Source organism: Tachyglossus aculeatus, chromosome 2, assembly GCF_015852505.1.
Source record: "Tachyglossus aculeatus isolate mTacAcu1 chromosome 2, mTacAcu1.pri, whole genome shotgun sequence".
NCBI classification, from domain to species: domain Eukaryota; kingdom Metazoa; phylum Chordata; class Mammalia; order Monotremata; family Tachyglossidae; genus Tachyglossus; species Tachyglossus aculeatus.
The window spans coordinates 189,270-214,843 of record NC_052067.1 but is presented as its reverse complement, the minus strand read 5'-3'; the positions used below and the strand labels follow the sequence as shown (position 1 = coordinate 214,843).

At 49.1% G+C, this 25,574-nt stretch overlaps 1 protein-coding gene and 1 long non-coding RNA gene across 4 annotated transcripts; one reads left to right on the top strand and one right to left on the bottom strand.

Moving 5' to 3' along the window:
• Positions 1–1,817: 1,817 nt before the first annotated feature.
• Positions 1,818–18,171, bottom strand: GTPBP10 (GTP binding protein 10). 3 transcript variants are annotated; one of them, XM_038742407.1, is made up of 11 exons: positions 18,034–18,171; positions 13,926–14,119; positions 11,772–11,863; positions 10,315–10,459; positions 6,640–6,713; positions 5,525–5,577; positions 5,266–5,373; positions 4,692–4,769; positions 4,382–4,505; positions 4,158–4,237; positions 2,970–3,056 (listed from the first exon to the last, which is right to left on the bottom strand). In XM_038742407.1, the coding sequence occupies exons 1-11, from the start codon at positions 18,061–18,063 to the stop codon at positions 3,045–3,047; spliced, it is 990 nt and encodes a 329-aa protein (XP_038598335.1). In that variant the 5' UTR covers positions 18,064–18,171; the 3' UTR covers positions 2,970–3,044. The 3 variants fall into 3 exon arrangements, with proteins under 3 accessions (XP_038598330.1, XP_038598327.1, XP_038598335.1); XM_038742402.1 differs by lacking the exons at positions 2,970–3,056; positions 4,158–4,237 and adding an exon at positions 1,818–2,324; XM_038742399.1 differs by lacking the exon at positions 4,158–4,237 and having other exon boundaries at positions 2,810–3,056.
• Positions 18,172–22,875: 4,704 nt separating this feature from the next.
• On the top strand, positions 22,876–25,308 carry LOC119950077. The gene is made up of 3 exons (XR_005457334.1): positions 22,876–22,988; positions 23,922–24,299; positions 24,764–25,308. It is a non-coding gene; the product is annotated as an uncharacterized LOC119950077 (long non-coding RNA).
• The last annotated feature ends 266 nt before the right edge of the window (positions 25,309–25,574 follow it).

Sequence of the window (25,574 nt, the reverse complement as noted above, 5' to 3'; positions counted from 1 at the left end):
CCCCCTCCTACCTCACCTCGCTGCTCTCCTACTACAGCCCACCTCTGCACACTTGGCTCCTCTGTGCCTCAATTTCATCTTTGCACCGCTGAACCTTCCCCCTGCACCCGTCCTCCCTCTGGCCTAGAACTCTTCTCCTCCCTTCTCCTTCCACCCCCACATCATAATCTTAGACCCCCTTTAGCCGACACCACCATTACCAGCCTGTTTCCCCTGGAGATGGATTCAAGTCTTGGGAGTCCTGTATCACTGTGGCTGCTCCACAGCCCAGTCCTTGTACCGTGGTTCACTTAGAAGGACCAAAAGGCAGTATTTATAAGGATGAGAGATATTATTTATAACAGACTAGCGATCTGTATAGGACTTATATTGATCCCCTCCTGTTCCAGAGGCAACAAAGTAGTCGGGAGCGGACATGGACTCACCCGTCTTGTGAGGGGCCCACTACAGTGGGGAAAGCGGCCATCTCCTTTAGCCAACAAGCTCTTCCAATGGCTAAAATTCTCCAATCTTCTGCTACTAAGAGATGACAGCGATCATGACGCTTAGAGCAGAAGCCCAATTTCAGGCGCCTACAGGTTTCAATCAAAGCAATTAGTGGATATGATTTCTGGGGGTGGGGGATGCTAGTGAGCAGAGCTCATGGATACAAACACCATTCACCCGAGACAGTCATCATGAAAAGAGACACTGTTTCTGAAATCCAAAATGGCAGCTATTACCAGCAAACTACCACCCTTACACGATGATTCCCAAATTTTAGCTCTCCAGCCCTGACCTTTCTCCTTCTCAGAAGGCAGGACATCTCTACCTGGATGTCCACCAACACCACAAACTTAACATGTCCAAAACAGAGCTCCTCATCTTCCTGCGCAAACCCTGACCTTCCTGTCTTTTCCATCACTGTAGACCCTCCCTATCTCACAATCCCATAACCTTGGCTTTACCCTCAGTTAATCACTCATTCAACCCACATATTCAATGTCACCAGATCCTGTTTGTTCAACCTTCACATCACAAAAATCTGCCCTATTCTCTCCATCCAAACTGTTACTACATTGATCGGAGCACTTATCATATGCCGCCTTGACTCTTACTTCAACCTTCTTACTGGCATCCCTGCCTCCTGTCTCTCTTTACTCCAGTCCATACTTCACTCTGCTGCCTGGATAACTTTTTAAAAAAATTTCTCAGTCTACTTCTCCCCATTTCTCAAGAACCATCCAGTGGTTGCCCATCTACCTCCACACCAAAGAAACACCTTACCATCGGCTTGAAAGTACTAATCAGTTTGCTCCGTCCTGCCTTGCCTCAAGAATTTCCAACTGCAGCCCAGTCCGAGCATTTCGCTCCTCTAACGCCAGCTTGCTTACTGTGCTTCGACCTCATTTATATCGCCGGTCAACCTTTTCCCTCATCCCTCGTCTGACCAGGAACTCCTTCCTCCTCCCTATCCAACAGACCATGACCCACCCCACCTTTAAATCCTTACTAAAATCACATCTTCATGAAGAGGCCTTCTTCAATTAAGCCCTCTTTTCCCGAGGTCCCTCTCCCTTCTGCTTCGCCTATGCACTTGGATCTGTACCCACTCTCAGCCACACAGCATTTATGTACATATCTGTAATTTATTTATTTATATTAATGCCTGTCTCCCCCTCTAGACTGTAAGCTCCTCGTGGTCAGAGAATGGGTCTACCAACTCTGTTGTATTGTTATATTGTACTCTCCTACGCACTTAGTACAGTGCTGTGTACATAATAAGCACTCAGTACCACTGATTAATAGAACAGTTGCTTTGCACAAAGCAACGACTGATTATTGTACTCTCTCAAGTGCTTAGTACAGTGCTCTGTTCACAGTAAGCACTCAATAAATACCAGTGATTGACTTATTGCTTCCACCTCTAGCTCAAGGATGGGTTCCTTTAGCCCAGAGGAAGTTTTGATTAAGAACATGTGTCAAGGAGCAATGATCAGTTATCAGAGATTGCCCCACTGGCCTGCAAAAAAAAATACACCAGTGTCAACATCAACAGCGACGGTCACGATTCAGCCAGATTCACTTTACAGCCTTGCCAGTTGTCCTGGCTGGGGTGGGTCCACACGACGCGGCTCTAAATACTCATTTTGTCGCCTGTAAATTATGGAATCTGTCTGCGTGGTCATCTTCCTGGCCCTCACTGGCCTCTTCGTCAAGAGATTTCCTGATGCAGACCTTCAGCTCTTCTATCCCTTCACCCATCAGGGCCGACACTGGCACGATGTGCTTGAAGTCTGGAAGTTTTGTGGGCACCATGTCCCTCTCCATTGAGTGCAGAAATTCTGAAACACAAAGTGCACTGCTCATGACCTGTCCGTGTCCCTGGGGGAGGTACAGTAGGGGCAGCAGTGATGTAACCAACAAATTAGACATTCTAGCTTCTCATGGCTTCTTGAGAAACTGCATGGCCCAAAGGAAAGAGCACGGGTCCCAGAGTAAGACGATCTGGCTTCTAACCTTGACTCTGCCACCTACCTGTTGTGTGATCTTGAGCAAGTCACTTAACTTCCCTAGGGCTCAGTTCTCCTCATCTGTAAAATGGGGATTCAATTCCTGATCATCTTCCCCTGAGACTGTGAGCCCCAAGTGGGACATGGACTATGCCCAAATTAATGATCTCTTATCTAGCCCAGCCCTCAGTACAGTGCTTAACATAGAGTAAGCACTTAGCAAACACCATTAGTATTATTATTGTTATTGTCCCCAAATAGGACTTTGTCACTAGCAACAGAGAGAACTTATCAGACCCATTTTTGCATTGAGGCTTTTGTGTTTTTTATTGGTTTCTCTGGCTGCCAAATAGGTTCAAATAGAATATTCTTGTTCTGAGCTATTCCGTAGTCCGATCGATGACGATGGAATGCAGAGGAAGGATGATTGGGAGACAGCAACAAGAAAGAGGGGCCAGGAAGCCAATTGGCCCAGCTCGCATTGCCATCCAGACTCCTGGGGCATTGCTTTTTTTCTTTGCGCGCCTCTCTGAGTCATCTCACTGGATTTATTCAAGGCTGGATCTATGAGAAGTGCAGTGCAAGCCATCTCCATGGAGACTTCACAGCTTCTTTTCTAAAATCTCCCGCCCCCTCCCCTCCACCATTAATGATGCAGAAGGCAAGGTCTGCCGTGCTTTCAGCTCAGTAGGCGCAAGTGCATTTGGGCTGAAGCTCTTAACCAATCAATCAATCGTATTTATTGAGCGCTTACTGTGTGCAGAGCACTGTACTAAGTGCTTGGGAAGTACAAGTTGGCAACATATAGAGACAGTCCCTACCCAACAGTGGGCTCACAGTCTGTGCTTAGAGCTTCGGGCCAGTCCCTTCAACAAGACACTAAAGAAAGCCCTGCTGAGAGTGGCACAGCAAAATGCAACCCATCTGCCAGCCACCCATCTGCCACCCTCAAAGCCAGATGCGTGCTCTGAGCTGCGGCTCGGCACCGGAAAGGCCACAAGCTCTGGAATCAGTTCCTTGGCATTGGTTTCCCGGTCTTGAGGTTCCCAGGCCCGAGGCGCACCAGCTGCTGTCGGGGGAACCCCCCAGCGCTCACAAGTTTGTGCATGTCTAACATCGTCCATTAGATGATCATCAACCCCAGGGAAAAACATTCCAGGACTTCTGCCCTTTCATTCCTTAGCCTCTACCGGCAGGCCAGCTGGGCCTTCTGTGAGCTATTCCTGGAGGCGGCCAAAAGGTGCTGATTCCAGGGGAATAATAATAATAACCGTGGTATTGGTTAAACATTTACTGTGTGCCAAGCACTGTGCTGATATAAGGTAGTCCCTGTCCCACACGGGGCTTACAGTCTAAGGGGAGGGAGAACAGGCATTTTCTCATTTTTACAGGTGAGATAACAGAGGCCCAGAAGAGTGAAGTGACTTGCCCAGGGTCACAGGGCAAGCAGAGGGCAGAGCCAGGATAAGAAACCTGGTCCTCTGACTCCTGGGCCAATGCTCTTTCCACTAGGACATGATGCTTCAGCATTTGGAGCTGCCACCTCCCTAGTCGTCTTCATCAAAGGGCCAGGGAGCCAGGAAGGAAGGCCAAGAAGGGAAAATCTCTCCTTGGGCTCCTGAGTATGGAATTCACCCAAATGCAGCCAGAGCAAGGATCCCTCACCATCAGCTCTTGGCAAGAGGCAGGGACATCCTTCACACACCCACGTTTAACCAGTACTGCCAGTTTCCTGAAGCTTCCCTCTGCACAATGGGACATTCAAGCACAAAATATATTTTTAATTGTTCAGTAACAACATTTCATATGGGAGGCCTAACAGGTTCCCAGAATAGATTTCTCTGCTAATGAATGAAATCTGGGAAAGAAATTTGGGGCATCTAGTTTACCTTTGGGAGCCTTCAGCTGGTTCAGAAGCTCTTCACATTTCTCTTCAGCGTCTGGCAAATCCATTTTGTTTATCACAAGAAGTGAGGGCTTTGTCTGGAGCTCCTCCTGGTACAGCTCCAGCTCCTTAAACAAACACCCAGAATGACCCGGATACACTTTTTTTCCTCTGGGGGCCAACGCCATTACGCCCTCTGCCCATAATCCTACTTATTGTCAAGGAAGCCAACCTTGAAGTGACTTCAGAAATAACGAGTTAAATAACTACACTGGACTGGAGCCAGCCACTCCTGGGACGGGATGCCCCCCTACCTTGGTGAGCAGAGCGATCGTTTCAAAGGCAGTTCTGAACGGAGAATAGGACGAGAGCTGAAATCCAGAGACGTCAACCTACAAATAGTAGCAGAATGAGACTGAAAACCATTAGCTTTCCGGCTTAGACTGTAAACTCCCGGTAAGCAGGGAAGATGTCTACCAACTCTGGTATACTGTACTCTCCTGAGCACTTAGTAATAATAATTATGGTATTTGTTACGTGCTTACTGTGTGGTAGGCACTGTACTAAGAGCTGGGGTGGATACAAGTAAATTGGGTTGGACGTAGCCCCTGTCCCGCATAGGGCTCACAATCTTGCTCCCCATTTTACAGATGAGGTAACTGAGGCCCAGAGAAGTGAAGTGACTTGCCTAAAGCCACACAGCAGACAAGTGGCAGAGCCGGGATTAGAACCCATGACCTTCTGACTCCCAGGCCCAAACTCCACCCACTAGGCCATGCTGCTTCTCATTTTATTATTATTATTATTATTATTATTCTGGAAGTGGGGGATTCCACTGGGTCCAGTTACTAGGCTTAGGGGACCCATCTGAGTGGGGAATTAACTCACAACAAAGAGCAGCTGCTTCGTCCTCTCCACGTGCTTGAGGAACCGGTGACCCATCCCTAGGTTCATGTGCGCTCCTTCAATCAAACCCGGAAGATCGGCCACTGAGATCTAACAAAACCCAAGTTCCTTCGTCAGTGCATTTGAAAAACGCCTAGCTTCACCTATGAAGAGATCTGAAAGAAGGACTATGCCAGGAGATAAAAGTGATGGCTGGCCCACCTGGCTGACATTTTCCTCCTCAAATGATTCCCACACTTACCTGCTTGTAGTCTGGGAACATGATCTTCCCCAATTCAGGTTTTATTGTGGTAACTAAAAAATACAAGAAAGAAATAGAGTAACATTTGTGCCTACTTGTATGACAGGTGTGTCTATCAGCCGCCTTACATCCTGGGACTCCTCCAAAAGGCCTTCCCTGACTAAACCCTATTTTCCTCCTCTCCCACTCCCTTCTATGTCGCCCTGACTTGCCCCCTTTGCTTCTCCCCACTTCCAGCCCCACTGCACTTATGAACATATCTGTCATTTATTTATATTAACGCCTGTCTCCCCTTCTAGTCTGCAAGCTCAATGTGAGCAGGGAATGAGTCTGTTCATTGTTACACTGTACTCTCCCAAGTGCTTAGTACAGTGCTCTGCAAAATGGATTTGCTCTGCACACTGTAAGTGCCCAATAAATACGATTGACTGACTGACTGGGATCCCGTGGAGGCACTGTGTGCGAGCAGCAGTGGCTGAGGAGTCAGGAGGACAGAGAGCAACATGGGCCCTCGTCAGAAGGCACACTTACAATTGCACGATGGAGAGAATCTTAGGTCACTCTGTACCCACCTCCCCCAATTTCCTTGGGTTTACTTTTTTAAACTAACTGCTTCTCTTTACATTCTGCACCCTCTCCTTCTTCCCAAATTTGTAGCGCACTCCTGTGACAAAAGCAGTGATCTCACACAATTCTACACTTCCAGTAGGATTCCCACCCCTTTCCATCGTCATTTTATAGTATTAATTATATTCATACTAAATGATATTAAGAATATAATACTGTCAATAAAGAGGCCAGTTGTCCAGTTTTGCACCACAGTGACAGTCCAGTTTTCAGTCGGCCTGACTCCCATCCCTGGATACGGCACTGGACGGCTTTATGTCCAAGAGTATTTTCCACACCCAGCTTCCCTCCCTCCTCATGCCCAGCTAAAGCCACAGCTCCGGACCGAGCAGGACAATGAGTCCGTGGCCTTGGAAGGACAGATGAGGTGGACGACCACTCCCTCCCCCCTAGTCCCTGGCAGGGCAAGCTCAGAGCCCATTTCACCTCCACCCCAAGTGGAGAAAGGGCCATTACCACATCGATTCAAGCCAGGTGTTTGTACTTACACGCATAATCTGCAATGTCAGGGTGGGCATGTGACACCTTACTCAGCAAAGAAGATTTCCCAGCATTTGGGAATCTGAAAGAGAAACAGTGTGGTCTAATGGAAAGAGCGTGGCTCTGCCCATTGTCTGCTGGGTGAACTTGGGCAAGCTGCTTGACTTAAAATGGGGATTCAATAGCTGATCTTTTCTTCTTCCCACTTAGACTGTGAATCCCCTGTGGAACAGAGACTGGTTAACTTGTATCTACCCTAGTGCTTAGAATAGTGCTTGACACACCGTAGGCGTATAACATAAATATAATATAAAATTTTCCAGGGCAGCCCAATTTGCTCAGTAGTTTCCAGAGTCCAGATCTATGGATGAGACAAAATGCTTTGGTAAAGTCTATGAAAACTGGGTCAAAGTGTTGGTGCTCTTTCCCGTTTATTAAGTGCCATCCAGCGCCTAGAACAGTGCTTTGCACATAGTAAGCGCTTAACAAATGCCATCATTATTATTATTATTTCCAATTCATAGTGACTCCATGGATATACTTTCTCCAGAACGTCCTGTCCTCTGGCATAATCCACAACCTTTCTAAAGGTTCTTCCATTATTGTTGTTATGGTCTCTATCCATCTAGCTGCCTGTCTGCCTCTCCCACAGTTTCCCTGGACTTTTCCTAGCATTAGCGTCTTCTCCAGAGAATAAGTCCTCCTGATTATGTGCCCAAAATATGCTAATCTAAGTCGAGTCATTTGGCCTTCCAAAGACCACTTTGGTTTAATGTGCTACAAAATCCACGTTTGGTTTTCTGGCAGTCCATGGTATTCACAAAAGCCTTCTCCCACAGCAAATGTCATGGACACCCGTACCACGTTGTGATCTGAAGCCAAACTGCGATTCCTGGAGCACATGGGTCAACAGTATTCCTCAGCAGCCAGGAGGGCTCTTTCTAGGATCATTTTGGAAATAGAGAGGAACAAGACGCCTCGATAACTGAGGCAACTGTCTGACCTCTCTTGAATATGGTGATGGCATCAGGAGTCCCTGGGTTGAGAGACAACCTGGGGAAGGATTGAGGCAGGGCATTCCCTCCAAGTGTGTAGAGTTCAGCGGGCAGGGCATTGGTGGGGCCAGGTGCTTTATGATTTCTCATGGCTCTGAATGCTATGGTGGCTTCCCCAATCATTGGGATGTGAGTCACCTCTGCATATGTTGGAAGGTTTTGTCAGTGTTGAATAGTAGTAGATGTCTTGAGAACACTGAAAGCTTGTTTCCACTTCATTCATTCAATTGTCTTTAGGATTCCTTCTTGGTCTGTGATGAGGCTGGAACCCTGCCATCTTCATCCTTCCTAGGTGTCATGATGGCATGCGCGCGGCCAAACAACACCTTTTACTATGGGTAGAAGTTTTTGGTTTCCTAATGAGCTGCTTAGCCTCAGATAATAATAATAATAATAATAATGATGGCATTTCTTAAGCGCTTACTATGTGCAAAGCACTGTTCTAAGCACTGGGCGATACAAGGTGATCAGGTTGTCCCACATGGGGCTCACAGTCTTAATCCCCGTTTTACAGATGAGGTAACTGAGGCACAGAGAAGTTAAATCCCTGCCCAAAGTCACAGAGCTGACAAGTGGTGGAACCGGGATTAGAACCCATGATCTATGGGCTCAACCCATGATCAGATCTCTTCCACCTTGGCATCCCACCACCTGTCGTGCACGCCCCCAACTTGAAATGCATGCTGTGACATGGGTTTCTGAGCACCTCACTTGTCTGAGTCTTGGGGTGCTACCAGGTCATACTGGAGTAATCACTGTAAATAGACTTCCTCTCTCCAAGTCATTTGGGCCGAACCAATCACGGTGCCCTGGTTTGACCACGTCCATTGTCTTGGCTGATGCTTGGAATTCAGCATCTTGGAGAATTGCCCAGGGCAGTATGAATGGATTTATAAAGCTGGAACTTGGTAGAGTCTAAGAAATTTCTGTGGATTTAGTAAACATATCCCCATATTCTTCCTGCACACAAAACTACAAAGGGAGACTTAGCAATGAGGCGGGATGAAATGACCATAAAATATTTCTGAGTGCCTATTTTTTTCTAGAAAGTACATCGTTTCCTCTTGTTCATGGCTGACATTCGTTAACCCCTTCAACACCCTTTGAAGATCAAATCACAACTGTTCTTGAATCTCTGAATGGGCAACTCAACTTGCTGAACTTTTCTCAGTGACATGTCTGGTTTTGCCTGACAGTGACAAAAGTGTTTGTGCAAACAGAGCAATAAGAGCACAAACTCAAAGGAGAACAGAGAACAAACAGGGAGGGGGTCCCAGTGGTTGCCTATCAAGTCACAGAAATACAAAAACTCTCCTTTCCCAAGTTTCACTTGGTCATGCTTCTTGTCTATGGGTTCAACAGACTCTGCACTAATCAATGCATCTTGCCTTTCTGATCTCAGTGGAAGCATTACTAGGGTATTGCCTGGCGACCAGGTCTCTCTGTGAGTAGGAATGCTTTTGCTACCTAATACATTATTCGTCTGGAGCAACTGGAAGAGGACATGCTCTGAGTGCGAGTTGGCACAGCATGCAAGGCTGGCCCAACTTGCAGTCTGTTGTGGTTCTCTGGGAGGACTCATGGTAGGTAAACATTCCTGGACAGGTTCTGCTGCTTCCAGCTACCGCTGTAGGACTTACAAGCTGGAGTGCTGTCAATAAGAACACTGAGTTTTGGGGTACTAGCTGGGAGGATGAGGGGACTGAGTGGGGTGGCTCACAGTCCCAAACCCTATGCCCTGTCTTGTGGAGAATGAGTAAAATATCCTAACAAGACAACCTGTCTTCCAGTTTCTACAGATCTCACTGTCTAGCTGCCAAAAGACCACAATTGGGAACAAGAACAACAGGGTCTTCATATGTAATAATAATAATTACGGTACTTGTTAAGCACTTAGTATGTACCCAGCACTGTTGTAAGTGCTGGAGTAGGCTCAGGTAGGACATTGTCCCTGTCCCACATGGGGCTCGCACTTTTAATCTCTGTTTTACAGGTGAGGTAACTGAGGCACAGAAGTTAAGTGACTTGCTCAAGGTGACACAGCACATACTTGGCGGAACCGGGGTTATATGTGACGTTTACATAAATGGGCCAATCAATCACTGATATTTATTGAGAGCTTTACTACGTGCAGAGCACTGTACTAAGCACTTGAGCAAGTACAATACAATAGAGTTGATATAAATGTTCCCTGCCCACAATGATCTTACAGTCTAGAGCCAATGGCCCTTATTTGAGCAACTCCACACAGGAAAATCTCACACTGCTCAGAAGGAACATTTCTGGACCCCAAGCATCTTCTGAATCACTGAGTCTAAGGGAAGGAGAAGACAGTTCCCAACAGGACAGAGAGGAAATCTGAGACTAACTCCCACTTCCCAAAGGGAGAGAGAAGGTGGCTCAGGAGAGTTTCTGTAAAACAGGGGCTGGTGGGAATGTGGGCTCCTGCGGCCTGGGTACTGGGCACTTAATTAAAACTCTGGAAATGCTTCTGAAGTCCCTTTCCCATTTCTCCATTCCCTTTCTGGTCCCACTCTATTGCCGCATGTACTTGGAACTGCCTAAATTTATATCTAAATGCTCCAGGTTCAGTGCAAATATTCACTTAAAGGTGTAAACTGTACTTACCCCACTAGGCCTATATCGGCTATCAGCTTTAGATCAAGGATAATAATCCTTTTCTGGCCTTTCAGGGGTAGGAAATTTGAAAACAAGCAGCCACCAAGACCTCCCTGAGCAACTAGAACTTTGTCTTTGTCTTTGTTGAGTTCTCCTAAAAGAGAGAGAGAGATTAATGTTTTCAGAATCAAGACCATACCATGATTTGGCCACTGCCTTCTAGGTTCATCTGCAAAATGGAGATTGAGTGTCTGTTCTCCCTTCCCTTGGACTGTGAGCTCCATCTGGGACAGGGATCATATCCAACCTGATGATCTTGTATGGAGATAATAATAATGATAGTAATAATGATGATGGTATTTGTTAAGTTCTTACTATGTGCCAGGCACTGTATTAAGCACTGAGGTGGATACATATAAATTGGGTCCCTGTCCCACGTGGACCTCACAGTCTCAATCCCCATTTTACTGAAGCACTGAGAAATGAAGTGACTTGCCCAGGATCATACAGCAGTCAAGTGGCAGAGCCTGGATTAGAACCCATGACCTTTTGACTCCCAGGCTTTGCACAGTACTTTGGCACACAGTAAGTGCTTTACAAATACAATTATTGTAATTATTATTCTAAATTGTCATTTTGGGAAAAGTGATCTCATGTTAGTGTATACCACCACAGAATAAAGCCCCCCAAGAATGCAATAACCCCTATCATAAAAGATAGGGGACAGCACGGGGGGGGGGCTCCGGTTACAGTACTTACAGCGCGCACAGCACTGTACTAAATCCTTGGGAAAGAACAAGAAAAGCATCAGATAAGTTGCCTGTCCATGAGGAGCTTCCACTCTCTCACAGAAGGTAGCCATGGGCCAGTGGGTGAAGTGGGACCCATGGCCCTGCACTCCGAGGTCATAGCATGACCGAAGTTAGGAGAGCAGGTGAGCCTGGGACCGTTCCAAGTTTGCACATGGCCCTCAGATAGACCACTCACACAGAGTAATAATAATAATGGCATTTATTAAGCACTTACTATGTGCAAAGCACTGTTCTAAGCGCTGGGGAGGTTACAAGGTGATCAGGTTGTCCCTCAGAGTCCTAATCCACATTTTACAGATGAGGTAACTGAGGCACAGTGAAGTTAAGTGACTTGCCCAAAGTCACACAGCTGACAAGTGGTGGAGTCAGGATTTGAACCCATGACCTGTGATTCCAAAGCCCGTGCTCTTTCCCCTGAGCCACGCCGCTTCCCCAGCCCAGCCCCATCCATGATGGTGGGGCATCCCATTGGGAGTGACAGATTAGCCTCAGGCTGAGACCTGGTGACCGACAGGACAGCCTATGGGGACGGGGAGGTTCCAATGCTGGTGGTTTGCGCAGCGCCACCAGTGTTTTCTTGTCCCTGCCTGTCCTGTTCCTGCTGGGACCCCTAAAATGCACTCAGATCCTTGGGAAACACTGCAAGACTCTCACCAATAACTCTGCCGTTTTCATCGGTTACTGAAATGCCCACAGGGGCAGGGATGGCTCGGTCCTTTCCTTTCTGACCTTTCAATGCCCGAACCCTACAAGAAAAGAGAAAAGCATCAAAAAAACTGAGTTAAAGACCCTCTTTCAACAAAAGCAGAAAATCCCAGGAAAACATCTCCCAAAGTAGAGTGCTGGACTGCCTCTGGCTGATCGGGGTGACCAGCCCCCCCAAGACCCCTCTGCATCTGCCTCCTGGCAACACGGTCTCCCTGAGGCAAGAGGAGAGTCCTGCAGGCTGGGCTTCCCTGATGAGCTAAACTTTACCTGTGGTGGAAACTGCATTAAGAGCACAAGGAAATTTTGATGAAAACACACTCTAAAATTCTGAAGCAAATGCAGTAGCCAGTGGACTTGGGGAATATATTCAGCTCCTTCTCTCAATCACAAAGCCCAACGACCCTGACCAACACAGAGAAGTCAGAATGCAGCCAGCTGTGTTCAGCTCACTCAGGGGGCTGGCATGACATAACTTTCGGACAATACTAGTGGGAAAGCCTCCCAGGAAGCAGAATGGCATAGTAGATAGAGCCCGGGCCAGGGAATCAGGTGGTTATGGGTTCTAATCGTGATGCTGCCACTTATCTGCTGTGTGGCCTTGGGCAAGTCAATTAACTCTTCTGTGCCTCAGTTACTTTAGCTGTAAAATGGGGATTAAGATTGTGAGCCCCATGCAGGACAGGGACTGTGTCCAACGTGATTTACTTAAATCTGCCCTAGCATTTAGCACAGTGCCTGGCACATAGTAAGTGGTTAACAAATATCATAATCATCATCGTCATCATCGTTATTATTTTACCTCCCTCCAAGTGAAGCAGATGAAGAGCTCTACATTCCCTCACTCTGATTTCCTCCCACTCCCCACTTCTGCTAGCCCAAATATCCCTGGCCTTCTCCCTCCCCTGGCCCAGCAATCCCACTTCCCCGCCCCTGGCCCCATGTGTGGGCAGGTATGTCTGCTTCCATGGAGATGGGTCTAGGATGTAGCACAGCCTGAGCTTTGTGTAAGCACATGGGTCCATGCCCCCAGTCTGTGGTCTCAGTAGGTCATAAGCATGTTTGTATATTTCCAGCTACTTGTGGGTGGGAGGCAGGGAGAAACCATTTGAAGCCCCCCACCTAGGGAGGGGCAAGCCAGCAGGGCCTAGCTGCCTCCTACCTTCCTCGTGCCTCGTTCTTGCCTGTCCCGCTATCGACCCCTGGCCTACGTCATCCCCTAGGCCTGGAATGCCCTCACTCTGCCCATCCGCCAAGCTAGCTCTCTTCCTCCCTTCAAGGCCCTACTGAGAGCCAGCTCCTCCAGGAGGCCTTCCCAGACTGAGCCCCTTCCTTCCTCTCCCCCTCTTCCCCCTCTCCATCCCCCCATCTTACCTCCTTCCCTGCCCCACAGCACCTGTATATATGTATATATGTTTGTACATATTTATTACTCTATTTATTTTACTTGTACATATCTATTCTATTTATTTTATTTAGTTAGTATGTTTGGTTTTGTTCTCTGTCTCCCCCTTTTAGACTGTGAGCCCACTGTTGGGTAGGGACTGTCTCTATATGTTGCCAACTTGTACTTCCCAAGCGCTTAGTACAGTGCTCTGCACACAGTAAGCGCTCAATAAATACGATTGATTGATTGATTGATTCCAGCAGGGGGCAGCATTTGACCACCGGCAAGAGGAAGATAGCAAAGTCCTCATCATTTTCCCGGCCTGGGCTCTGGCACTGGTGTGGCCTGGGGCACCAATGCCATCTGGGGAGTGCCCCGGAGGAAAGAGGCATCAAACGTTCATTCATTCATTCAATCATATTTATTAAGCACTTACTATGTGCAGAGCACTGTACTAAGCACTTGGGAAAGTGCAATATAACAATAAACAGTGACAATCCCTGCACACAATGAGCTCACAGACTGGGGCGGCAGGGGGCACAGACATCAGTACAAATACATAAAATTAGAGATATACACATAAGTGCTGTGGGGCTGGAGGCGGGAGCAAAGAGCAAAGCAAATACCATTAACAAAAAAATTTTAAAAGCTGAATACTGGAGATTTCCCTCAAGAAAACCTTGAGCCTGGCAGTAGTCCAAGACCAAAGTACTTACTGACTGTTCGCTCCTCTTTCTGCCACGAACCGTTTTTGGGGATACAGGTCTTTTATTTTCTTCAAGGTCATTCCCTTCTGGGCCACAACCCATACATCACCCCCTTTCCCACCTTCTCCGCCTAATCGCGGGTAACCCATCCCCCCAGTTCCTCCTTGGGTGAAGAGTCTCAGGTTATCGATGAAGTTTCCATGCTGTGGGGCAAAAAAAAAAGGGAATTCATTTTACTGAATTAAAATTAAGAACACAAGTAGGCTCACAAAGGCCCCACTCGGTTCTTAGTTTTGAAAGCAAGAATAACCTGTTCTCAAGAGGGATAACGGTCTCAATGTGGATTTTTGGAATATCCTAACCCTTTAGAAGAGCCCCGAGTGCTTTTAGAATTACTTGCCCGATTTCTCAATGCTTCAAGCAGCAAAAAGCACCAATGGAGAATTTGGGCTCTTAGAATTATTAATAACAATATAACACTAATTGTAACAGGTAGAAAGCCCTTACTATCTGTTAAGCGACAGATATAAGGTTTTGAAACCAGATACAAGGTAATGTCACAGTCCCTTTCCCACAGGGGGCTCACAATCTAACTTATTCCCAGTTTGTACAATACAACAATAAACAGACACATTCCCTGCCCACAACGAGCTTACGGGGTGGGGGTGGGGGGCACCAGGCATTAATATAAATAAATTACAGATCTGTACCTAAGTGCTGTGCGGCTGGGAGCGGGGGAAGAACAAAGGGAACGGGAGAAGAGGAAAGGGGGAGTTTAGTCAGGAAAGGCCTCTTGGAGGAGATTCATTCATTCAATCATATTTATTGAGCGCTTGCTGTGTGCAGAGCACTGTACTAGGCGCCTGGGAAGTACAAATCAGCAACATATAGAGACGGTACCTACCCAACAACAGGGGAGACAGACAACAAAACAAAACAAGTAGACAGGTGTCAATACCATCAGAATAAATAGAACTATAGCTATATACACATCATTAATAAACTAGGGTAATAAATATATACAAATAAAATCGAGTAATAAATATATACAAGTGCTTTGGGGAGGGGAAGGGGGTAGGGCAGAGGAAGGGAAGGGACGGTGTGGGGGGGAGGAGGAGGAGAGGGAAAAGGGGGGGGGGGCTCAGTCTGGAAAGGCCTCCTGGAGGAGGTGAGCTCTCAGTTGGGCTTTGAAGGGAGGAAGAGAACCCTTGAAAAGGCTCTGAGGGTGGGGAGAGTCAACTGTCTGTGGGATTTGAGGAGGGAGGGAGCTCTTACTATGTGCCAAGCACGGCTCTAAACCGCTGGAGTAGACACAAGGTAATCGATTTGTCCCACGTGGGGCTCACAGTCTTAATTTCCATTTTACGGATGAGGTAACTGAGGCACAGAGAAGTTAAGTGGCTTCCCCAAGGCCACACGGCAGACAAGTGGCAGAGTCGGGATTAGAGCTTACATCCTCCGACTCCCACGCCCGGGGTTGGTGCCACTAAGCCACGAACGAAGTTTGCGGGCTGGGTTGTGGGAGGAGAGGAGCGAGGTGAAGTAGGAGGGGGCAAGGACTGCTTTAAAGCCAAGGGAGAGGAATTTTTGTTCCATACGGAGGTGGATGGGAAAACCCTGGAGTTTTCTGAGGAGTGGCGGTGACGTGACCTGAACGCTTGTGTAGAAAAATGATCGGGGTGGCAGAGTGAAGTGTGGACTGGAGTGGGAATAATAATAATAATAATAATGTTGGTATTTGTTAAGCGCTTACTATGTGCAAAGCAGTGTTCTAAGCGCTGGGGGGAACACAAAGAGATGAGGTTGTCCCATGTGGGGCTCACAGTCTTAATCCCCATTTTACAGATGAGGGAACTGAGGCACACAGAAGTGAAGTGACTTGCCCAAGGTCACATAGCAGACATGTGGGGGAGGCGGCATTCGAACCCATGACCTCTGACTCCCAAGCCCGCACTCTTTCCACTGAGCCACGATGCTTCTCTGAAGAGGCAGGAGGTTGAGAGGGCCCAGACTGATTCCCCCTTTTCCTCTCCTCCTCCTCCCTCTCCACAGCACTTGTGTATATTTGTACATATTTATTACATTAATAGCGTGTATACAGCAATAATTTTATTTATTCTGATGGCACTGACACCTGTCTACTTGTTTCGTTGTCTGTCTCCCCCTTCTAGACTGTAAGCACGTTGTTGGGTGGGGACCGTCTCTATAGGTTGCCAACTTGTACTTCCCAAACGCTTAGTACAGTGCTCTGCACACAGTAAGTGCTCAGTAAATGCGACTGAATAATAATAATAATGGCATTTGTTAAGCGCTTACTATGTGCAAAGCACTGTTCTAAGCGCTGGGGGGGATACAAGGCGATCAGGTTGTCCCATGTGGGGCTCACAATCTTAATCCCCATTTTCCAGATGAGGTAACTGAGGCACAGAGACGTTAAATGACCTGCCCAAGGTCACACAGCTGACAATTGGAGGAGCCTGGATTTGAACCCATGACCTCTGACTCCAAAGCCCGTGCTCTTTCCACTGAGCCAAGCTGCTTCTCTATGAATAATAATAATAATAATGTTGGTATTTGTTAAGCGCTTACTATGTGCCAAGCACTGTTCTAAGTGCTGGGGGAGATACAAGGTGATCAGGTTGTCCCACGTGGGGCTCCCAGTCTTCATCCCTATTTTACAGATAAGGTAACTGAGGCTTAGAGAAGTGAAGTGACTTGCCCAAAGTCACACAGCTGACAAATGGCAGAGCCAGGATTTGAACCCACGACCACTGACTGCAAAGCCCGGGCTCTTTCCACTGAGCCAAGCTGCTTCTCTATGAATGAATGAAAGGTCAGCAAGGAGTCTGATTCATTCATTCAATCATCTTTATTAAGCACTTACTGTGTGCAGAGCACTGTACTAAGCGCTAGGGAAGTAGTCACCTAGGCAGGACCCAGTGAGGGGCTGGATTAGCACTGTGGCTCAGTGGAAAGGGTACGGGCTTTGGAGTCAGAGGTCAAGGGTTCAAATCCCGCCTCTACCAATTGTCAGCTGTGTGCCTTTGGGCAAGTCATTTCACTTCTCTGGGCCTCAGTTCCCTCATCTGGAAAATGGGGATTAAGACTGTGAGCCCCCAGTGGGCCAACCTCATCACCTTGTAACCTCCCCGGCGCTTGGAACAGTGCTTTGCCCATAGTAAGCGCTTAATAAATAAATGCTATCATCATCATCATCAGAGAAGCGGCGTGGCTCAGTGGAAAGAGCCCGGGCTTTGGAGTCAGAGGTCATGGGTTCAAAGCCCGGCTCTGCCAACTGTCAGCTGTGTGACTTTGGGCAAGTCACTTCCCTTCTCTGGGCCTCAGTTCCCTCATCTGTAAAATGGGGATGAAGACTGTGAGCCCCCCGGGGGACAACCTGATCACCTTGTCACCTCCCTGGCGCTTAGAACAGTGCTTTGGAGTCAGAGGTCATGGGTTCAAATCCAGGCTCTGCCAACTGTCAGCTTGTGTGACTTTGGGCAAGTCACTTCACTTCTCTGGGCCTCAGTTCCCTCATCTGTAAAATGGGGGTTAAAACTGTGAGCCCCCCGGGGGACAACGTGATCAGTCTTGTCACCTCCCCGGCGCTTAGAACAGTGCTTTGGAGTCAGAGGTCAAGGCTTCAAATCCCGGCTCTGCCAACCGTCGGCTTGTGTGACTTTGGGCAAGTCACTTCACTTCTCTGTGCCTCAGTTCCCTCATCTGTAAAATGGGGGTTAAAACTGCGAGTCCCCCGGGGGACAACCTGATCAACCTTGTCACCTCCCCGGCGCTTAGAACAGTGCTTTGGAGTCAGAGGTCATGGGTTCAAATCCCGGCTCAGCTGTGTGACTTTGGGCAAGTCACTTCACTTCTCTGGGCCTCAGTTCCCTCATCTGTAAAACGGGGATTAAAACTGCGAGCCCCCCGGGGGTCAACCTGATCAACCTTGTCACCTCCCCAGCGCTTAGAACAGTGCTTTGCACATAGTAAGCGCTTAATAAATACCATTATTATTATTATTATTATCATCATCATGAAGGTGGTTGCAGTTTGGACGGAGAGGAAAGGACGGATGGGAGGGGTGTGGTGGAGGGGGCCGTCCGGCGCCACGTACCTTCTGCAGCCTTAGCCCGCTGCGCACCATGGCCGCGGGGGAGCCGGGGAGGAGCGCTTAGTCCAGTGCTCTGCACACAGTAAGCGCTCAATAAATACGACTGATGATGAGCCGGGGACAGGCAGGCCGCACGGACGGTAGCCGCACGTGCCGGCGCGGCCCCGAGGGCGGGGGCGGGGGCGGGGTCGGGGGCGCGCACGTTCGTGACGTCATCCGCGGGCGGGGCGGGGCCCGGCGGGGCTCGGGGGACGGAACCGCCCAATCAATGCCCCTGATCGACCGCCAGGGGGGGGGCCCTCCTTGTCCAACTAGACGCCACCGACGTTGGGGCCTGCCAGGCCGGGAAGCGGCGTGGCTCAGTGGAAAGAGGCCGGGCTGTGGAGTCAGAGGCCGTGGGTTCGAATCCCGCCTCCGCCAAATGTCAGCTCTGTGACTTGGGGCAAGTCACTTCACTTCTCTAAGCCTCAATTCCCTCATCTGTACAACGGGGATTAAGACTGGGAGCCCCACGTGGGACAACCTGATCATCATCAATCGTATTTATTGAGCTCTTACTATGTGCAGAGCACTGTACTAAGCGCTGGGGAAGTACAAATTGGAAACATATAAAGACGGTCCCTACCCAACAGTGGGCTCACAGTCACCTTGTGTGCCCCCAGTGCTTAGAACAGTGCTTTGCACATAGTAAGCGCTTAACAAATGCCATTATTATTGTTATTATTTGGGCCCGCGAGACTGGGAAGCAGCGTGGTTCAGTGGAAAGAGCCCGGGCTTTAGAGTCAGAGGCCATGGGTTCAAATCCCGCCTCCGCCAAATGTGTCAGCTGTGTGACTTTGGGCAAGTCACTTCACTTCTCTAAGCCTCAGTTACCTCATCTGTAAAACAGGAATTAAGACTGTGAGCCCCATGTGGGACAACCTGATCACCTTGTATCCCCCAGTGCTTAGAACAGTGCTTTGCACATAGTAAGCGCTTAACAAATACCATTATTATTATTATTATTTGGGCCCGCGAGACTGGGAAGCAGCGTGGCTCGGTGGAAAGAGCCCGGGCTTTGGAGTCAGAGGCCATGGGTTCAAATTCCGCCTCCGTCAAATGTCAGCTGTGTGACTTGGGGCAAGTCACTTCACTTCTCTAAGCCTCAGTTACCTTATCTGTAAAACGGGGATTAAGACTGTGAGCCCCATGTGGGACAACCTGATCACCTTGTATCCCCCAGTGCTTAGAACAGTGCTTTGCACATAGTAAGCGCTTAACAAATACCATTATTATTATTATTATTTGGGCCCGCGAGACTGGGAAGCAGCATGGCTCAGTGGAAAGAGCCCGGGCTTTGGAGTCAGAGGCCATGGGTTCGAATCCCGCCTCCGCCAAATGTCAGCTGACTTGGGGCAAGTCAGTTCACTTCTCTACGCCTCAGTTACCTTATCTGTAAAACGGGGATTAAGACTGTGAGCCCCACGTGGGACAACCTGATCACCTTGTATCCCCCCAGTGCTTAGAACAGTGCTTTGCACATAGTAAGCGCTTAACAAATGCCATCATTATTATTATTATTATTTGGGCCCGCGAGACTGGGAAGCAGCGTGGCTCAGTGGAAAGAGCCCGGGCTTTGGAGTCAGAGGCCATGGGTTCAAATCCCGCCTCCATCAAATGTCAGCTGTGTGACTTGGGGCAAGTCACTTTGCTTCTCTAAGCCTCAATTACCTTATCTGTAAAATGGGGATTAAGACTGTGAGCCCCCCGTGGGACAACCTGATCACCTTGTATCCCCCCCAGTGCTTAGAACAGTGCTTTGCACATAGTGAGTGCTTAACAAATGCCATTATTATTATTAAAATTATTAATTAATTATTATAGATTATAGATCATTATTAAGATCCCCCATCTTACCTCCTTCCCTTCCCCACCTGTATATATGTATATATGTTTGTACATATTTATTTATTTATTTTACTTGTACATATCTATTCTATTTATTTTATTTTGTTGGTATGTTTGGTTTTGTTCTCTGTCTCCCCCTTTTAGACTGTGAGCCCACTGTTGGGTAGGGACTGTCCCTATATGTTGCCAACTTGTACTTCCCAAGTGCTTAGTACAGTGCTCTGCACACAGTAAGCGCTCAATAAATACGATTGATTGATTAAAAGGCCAATCAGTCAATCAGTCATTTCATCGTATTTATTAAGCACTTACTAGGAGCAGAGCACTGTACTAAGCGCTTGGGACAGTACCACATAACAATAAACAGGCAAATTCCCTGCCCACAAAGCGTTTACAGGCTAGATAATAATAATAATGGCATTTATTAAGCTCTTACTATGTGCAAAGCACTGTTCTAAGCGCTGGGGGGGGATACAAGGTGATCAGGTTGTCCAGCATGGGGCTCATAGTTATCACCCCCATTTTACAGATGAGGTAACTGAGGCTCCGAGAAGTTAAGTGACTTGCCCAAGGTCACACAGCAGACACGTGGTGGAGCTAGGATTCGAACCCATAACCTCTGACTCCAAAGCCCGGGCTCTTTCCACTGAGCCACACTGCTTCTCTAGCTTCTGAAAAGGCTAATCAGTCAATCAGTCATTCCATCGTATGTATTAAGCACTTACTAGACGCAGAGCACTGTACTAAGCGCTTGGGAGAGTACCGCATCACAATAAACAGGCAAATTCCCTGCCCACAAAGCGTTTACAGTCTAGATTCATTCATTCAATTGTATTTATTGAGTGCTTACTGTGTGCAGAGCACTGTACTAAGCACTTGGGAGAGTACCACATAACAATAAACAGGCAAATTCCCTGCCCACAAAGCGTTTACAGTCTAGATTCATTCATTCAGTCGTATTTATTGAGCGCTTACTGTGTGCAGAGCACTGTACTAAGCGCTTGGGAAGTACAAGTTGGCAACATATAGAGACGGTCCCTACCCAACAACGGGCTCACAGTCTAGAAGGGGGAGACAAGACAACAGAACAAAACATATTAACAAAATAAAATAGAATAGTAAATATGTACAAGTAAAATAAATAGAGTAATAAATCTGTACAAACATATATACAGGTGCTGTGAGGAGGGGAAGCAGGTAGGGCAGGGGGGAGGGGGAGGGGGAGAGGAAGGAGGGAGCTCAGTCTGAGAAGGCCTTCTGGAGGAGGTGAGCTCTCAGTAGGGCTTTGAAGGGGCACACGGAAGGCAAGTGTCAGAGCCAGGATTAGAAGCCAGGTCCTTTGGGCCCCAGGCCAGCATCTTTTCCACTAGGTTGCATTGCTTCTCTGGACCTCCAACTGTAGCTTTGTGGTAAGGATGCGGTACTTTTCGACCAGGTGGTCATTGTTGTGGCATCCTGCTAGTAGCTGCCAGACTTCCCCTTGCAGGACCTCAGGAACTCTAAATGATGATGATGGTATTCGTTAAGCGCTTACTATGTGCCAAGCACACACCCCCCCACACACCCACCCCCACACACACATCCCGCCCCACCCCCACCCCCCCAATCCCCTCTGTCTAGCTGGTGAATGGGTCTGCCCCTCCAGGAGACATCTGAATGCTCTTGGGTCAAGCCAGCACAGTCAGTGGACGTTCCTGGAGGGCAGTGGACAACAACTGGGCACTTTTTACCTGAACAGCCTCCATCTAACCCAAGACCAGGGGTCTCCAGTCCCTTGTGCATTAAATTCCACTATTAATGCTCCAGTACCAGGGTTTAGCTCAGACTTCATGTGAGTGCTGGGTGTGGACTGGCTAGTCACTCAGGACTCCCGCTTCCAGTGAAGGACTTCTCTGGGCCATAAGGACCAGGCCCTTCATGTGTTTAACTGTTGTGCATGGTGTCTGGGTGCGTGGTTTGCGAGTGTGGGTGTTCCACAAGAGAACCAGAAAAGCCAAGGCTGCACAGGCCTCCGAGAGTTTAACTGAAGTCTGAGAGAGGGTCCCGGGGAGGTGCCAGTGTTGGAGGCGCAATAGGAGGTGAATAGTTGAGCTTTACATCCCGTTTGGGTAGAACCAGACTGGACTGCGGGCCCAAGGCTAACCCTGCACTCAGGCCAGAAGAAAGATACCGTGGGCAGGAGATGGTGACGGTTAGGGCAATGGGGCAGGGACTGGCAGAGCCAGTGTCAGCCTCTGGGCATAGGATGGTCGGTCAGGCAGCATGGCTAGAGACCATGTTCTGGCAGGATCTTGAGGTGGTGGGGGAGAGACCATAGCCAGAAAGAGCCTAGGATGACACCGGGCCTAGCTGGGCTCAGGGCACACACCTGGGTGCTGACGGCAGAGCCGGACAAAGGCTGAGCCAACCCGATTTGCTTGTATCCACCCCAGCCCTCAGTACAGCACTTGGCTCATAGTAAGTGCTTAACAAATATGATGATGATTATTATTATGAAGTCCCCAGGGGTGGGCGCCAAGGTCCATCCAGAACGCCAGGGCGAGGAGCAGAGACGGACTTAGGCTCGGGCTCCAGAATGTAAATCGGCGACCTCCGTGGGTCCTGTGTCTGTGGGTTCAGAGGTTCTGAGGTCCAGGTCCGAGGCGAGGCAGCTGTGGGCGGCGGCGGGGCTGATCTGACACCTTGGGCCTAGGGAGGTTGGGCTTGGCCAGAGGGAGTGATGCTGCGGAGCCCAGCCAGGGGAGAGGGAACTGTCATCCCCCGTCCCCGTTCCGTCCCTCCACCCCCAACTCCCTCCGTTCAGGGGCCGAGCTGTGTGTAGGGGAGGAGGAGGGGGAAGAAGGAGAAGCCCTAGGGAGGCTGGAAGGAGGAGGAAGAGCAGGGAGAGGGGGAGTGTCTCAGCGGAGCCATTCTGCAGGCCAGCCCCCTGTCCCTTTATCAGCCTCGGTAGGGGCCACCCAGGCAGTGGGAGCGTGTCCCCACCTGCCAGCCCAGAGTCTGGGCCCCGAGCCCACCCTCTCCCCACCAATCGTCTCTGTGTCCAGCGGCTTCACCCCTGGAGTCTTTGTAGGGTGAGTGTCTCTGCCTGGCTGCCCCAAGCTCCCTCTGTCCTGCTGGCCCCCTGACCCTCCAGCCCTGTGCCCCCCGCCCGGCCCAGCTGTGGGGTCTGGGGGCTGGAGAGCCGGGGTCCCTGGGCACTCAGAGGTGGGGGTAGGGAGATCGGGTAGACAGGCAGCCACAGGTGGGAGAGCCGGGCCAGTCGGGTATTAATCCTTATGATGATGGTGATGAAGATGGGGCACTCTGGCCCTGAGGAGTGGGGGCTGTGTGCGGACTCGGGCCCCACCCCCTCACCTCCTGGTCGTACCCCCAGCGCTTGTTAAGCACTTACTATGCTTCAGGCACTGTATTAAGTGTTAGGGTAGATACAAGCTAATCAGGTTGGACACAGTCCCTGTCCAGAATGGGGCTCGAAGTCTTAATCCCCAGTTTACAGATGAGGTAACAAAGGGATAGAGAAGTTAAGTGGCTTGCTCAAGGTCACCCAGCAGATGAGTGGTGGAGCCAGGATTAGAAACCAGTTCCTTCTGACTTCCAGGCCCGGGCTCTATCCATTACACAGTAAGCGCTCAATAAATGCGATTGAATGAATTACACCAGAGGATGGGCTGGAGAGGGGCTTCAGAGAGGCCAGGTGGGCTGGACCCTTTCTGAGGGGCGGGAGTGGGGCCTTTCCAGAGAAAGGGTGGGACCAAAGGGCTCAGTAGGAAGCGGCCTGGACCCCCGCACCGGGACAGGCCTGTGGCTCAGATGCCTTTAGCAGCGAGGCCCCAGGAGGCCCCAGGAGGCTGGACTCCAGGGTTCTCTCTGGGTTCTGTACCACGACACGGGGCAGCCATCTCTCCCTCCCTCCCGGACCCATGGCGCCCGGGGAGCAGGTAGAGAGGTGGGCAGGAGGCGTCCCCGAGAGTGCGGGGCTCATATAGTGTCTGCTTTCCTTGCAGGCTCGGGCCGAGGTGATGGGGTCTGAGCACGGATGCGGGCAAGGCCTTGGGCTGGGACACCCAGTGCTGCTGCTGCTGCTGCTGCTGCTGCTGACCACTCTGCTCCCTGTCCACCAGGCCTTCACCTACGATTCCGTGACCAAAGTCCTAGGGCAAATCGACTACTACTGTTGGGAAATAGCCACTAGGGAATTCCTGGAGAATGTATACAAGAAAGACCCCCAAAAATACCAACTGTGGGAAACAGTGCAAAAGTTAGAAATGTTGACTGATTCAAAGGATGTTGATTTCTTCAACAGAGTATCTGATGACTTTTGGAAAATATATCTAGCGTGTATCGGCAGTGAACATATAATGGAAGACTGAAGCATCGGGACGGTAGTTTGATTGATAAGATTGATAGATTGGTTGATAATTCCCATAAATTCCATTATGACAAGGGTTTAGTCTTTGGCGTTAGGAATGGCAAGTCTTGCTCTCGGTTCTTCCCATAAGCTTCTCATTTAAGTAGCCAAGTGCCCCATAGCCATGCCCATGGTTCTCAGACTTATTGGTCAGGGTCATTTGGAAGCTCGAGACTCTAGTTTCTGCTAAAACATTTGCTTCTATTCCCTTTCCTGAAAAGAGATTCTGACACCAGCAGTCTGGACCTGACTGACTAGCTGACTGACTAACTAGTCACGTCATCCACCACCCCTCACTATCCAAAGCCAACTCATGTTGCCCAGACACTGTAATAAGGCTCTGGGCATGGTAGCGGTCACCAACCGGGCCAAAGACCACCATGGCCTTCACCTCAGCTGACCCCTTGAATGACTTCTTTCTTATCCTTAATCTTGCAGAATGGCTTTATAGGATCTTGGGGAAAAATGGGACGAAGATAGAAAAGCCCCTGGAAAAGACTCCATCCAGTTGAAGGAAGCCGTCCATCTGCTTCTTGGAAGCAAAGATCGCCCAAACTCCCTCTTCTGACCTTCTCCTGAGGATTCCCATTGGCAGAACGATGGCTGAAACTCCCATTCTTTCTCCTCAAACACACAAATACTACCCCATCTGTCTGGCTGGTGAACTGGTCTGCCCCTCCAGGCGATGTCTGAGTGCTCTCGGGTCTTGGAGGGCAGCAGATAACATTTGGTCACTTTCTACCTAAAGGTACCTGATCTAAACCCGAGACCGGGGTCTCCGGACCCTCACGCATCAAACTCCACTATTAAGGCTCAGGGGCAGGAGTCCAGCTCAGATTTCACACACGCGCTGGGTGTGGGCTCAGTAGTGACGTGTGGCTCCTTGCTTCTAATTAAGGATTTCTCAGGACCATATTAAGCATTTAATACAGTGCTCTGCACACAGTAAATGCTCAATAAATATCATTGATTGATTGATTGCACATAAAGGACCAAGCGGTTTGTGGTGAGATGTAGAAGTACACGTTTTCCATAAGGAAACCAGGGGTTTGGGCCACCAAACATCTGACCAACATTTGACCAGTGTCCTGGGGGTGGTGGTGCTGGATGTTCAGCATTATATTCCGTTTGAGTGGTCCCCAGCCTTCATTTCCTTCCCTGGCAACTTGGAAGAGGAGGAAGAATCTGTAGGCGACCACTCTTCCAATGACCATGGACTGGACTGACTCCGTGACCTCTCCAACAGAAC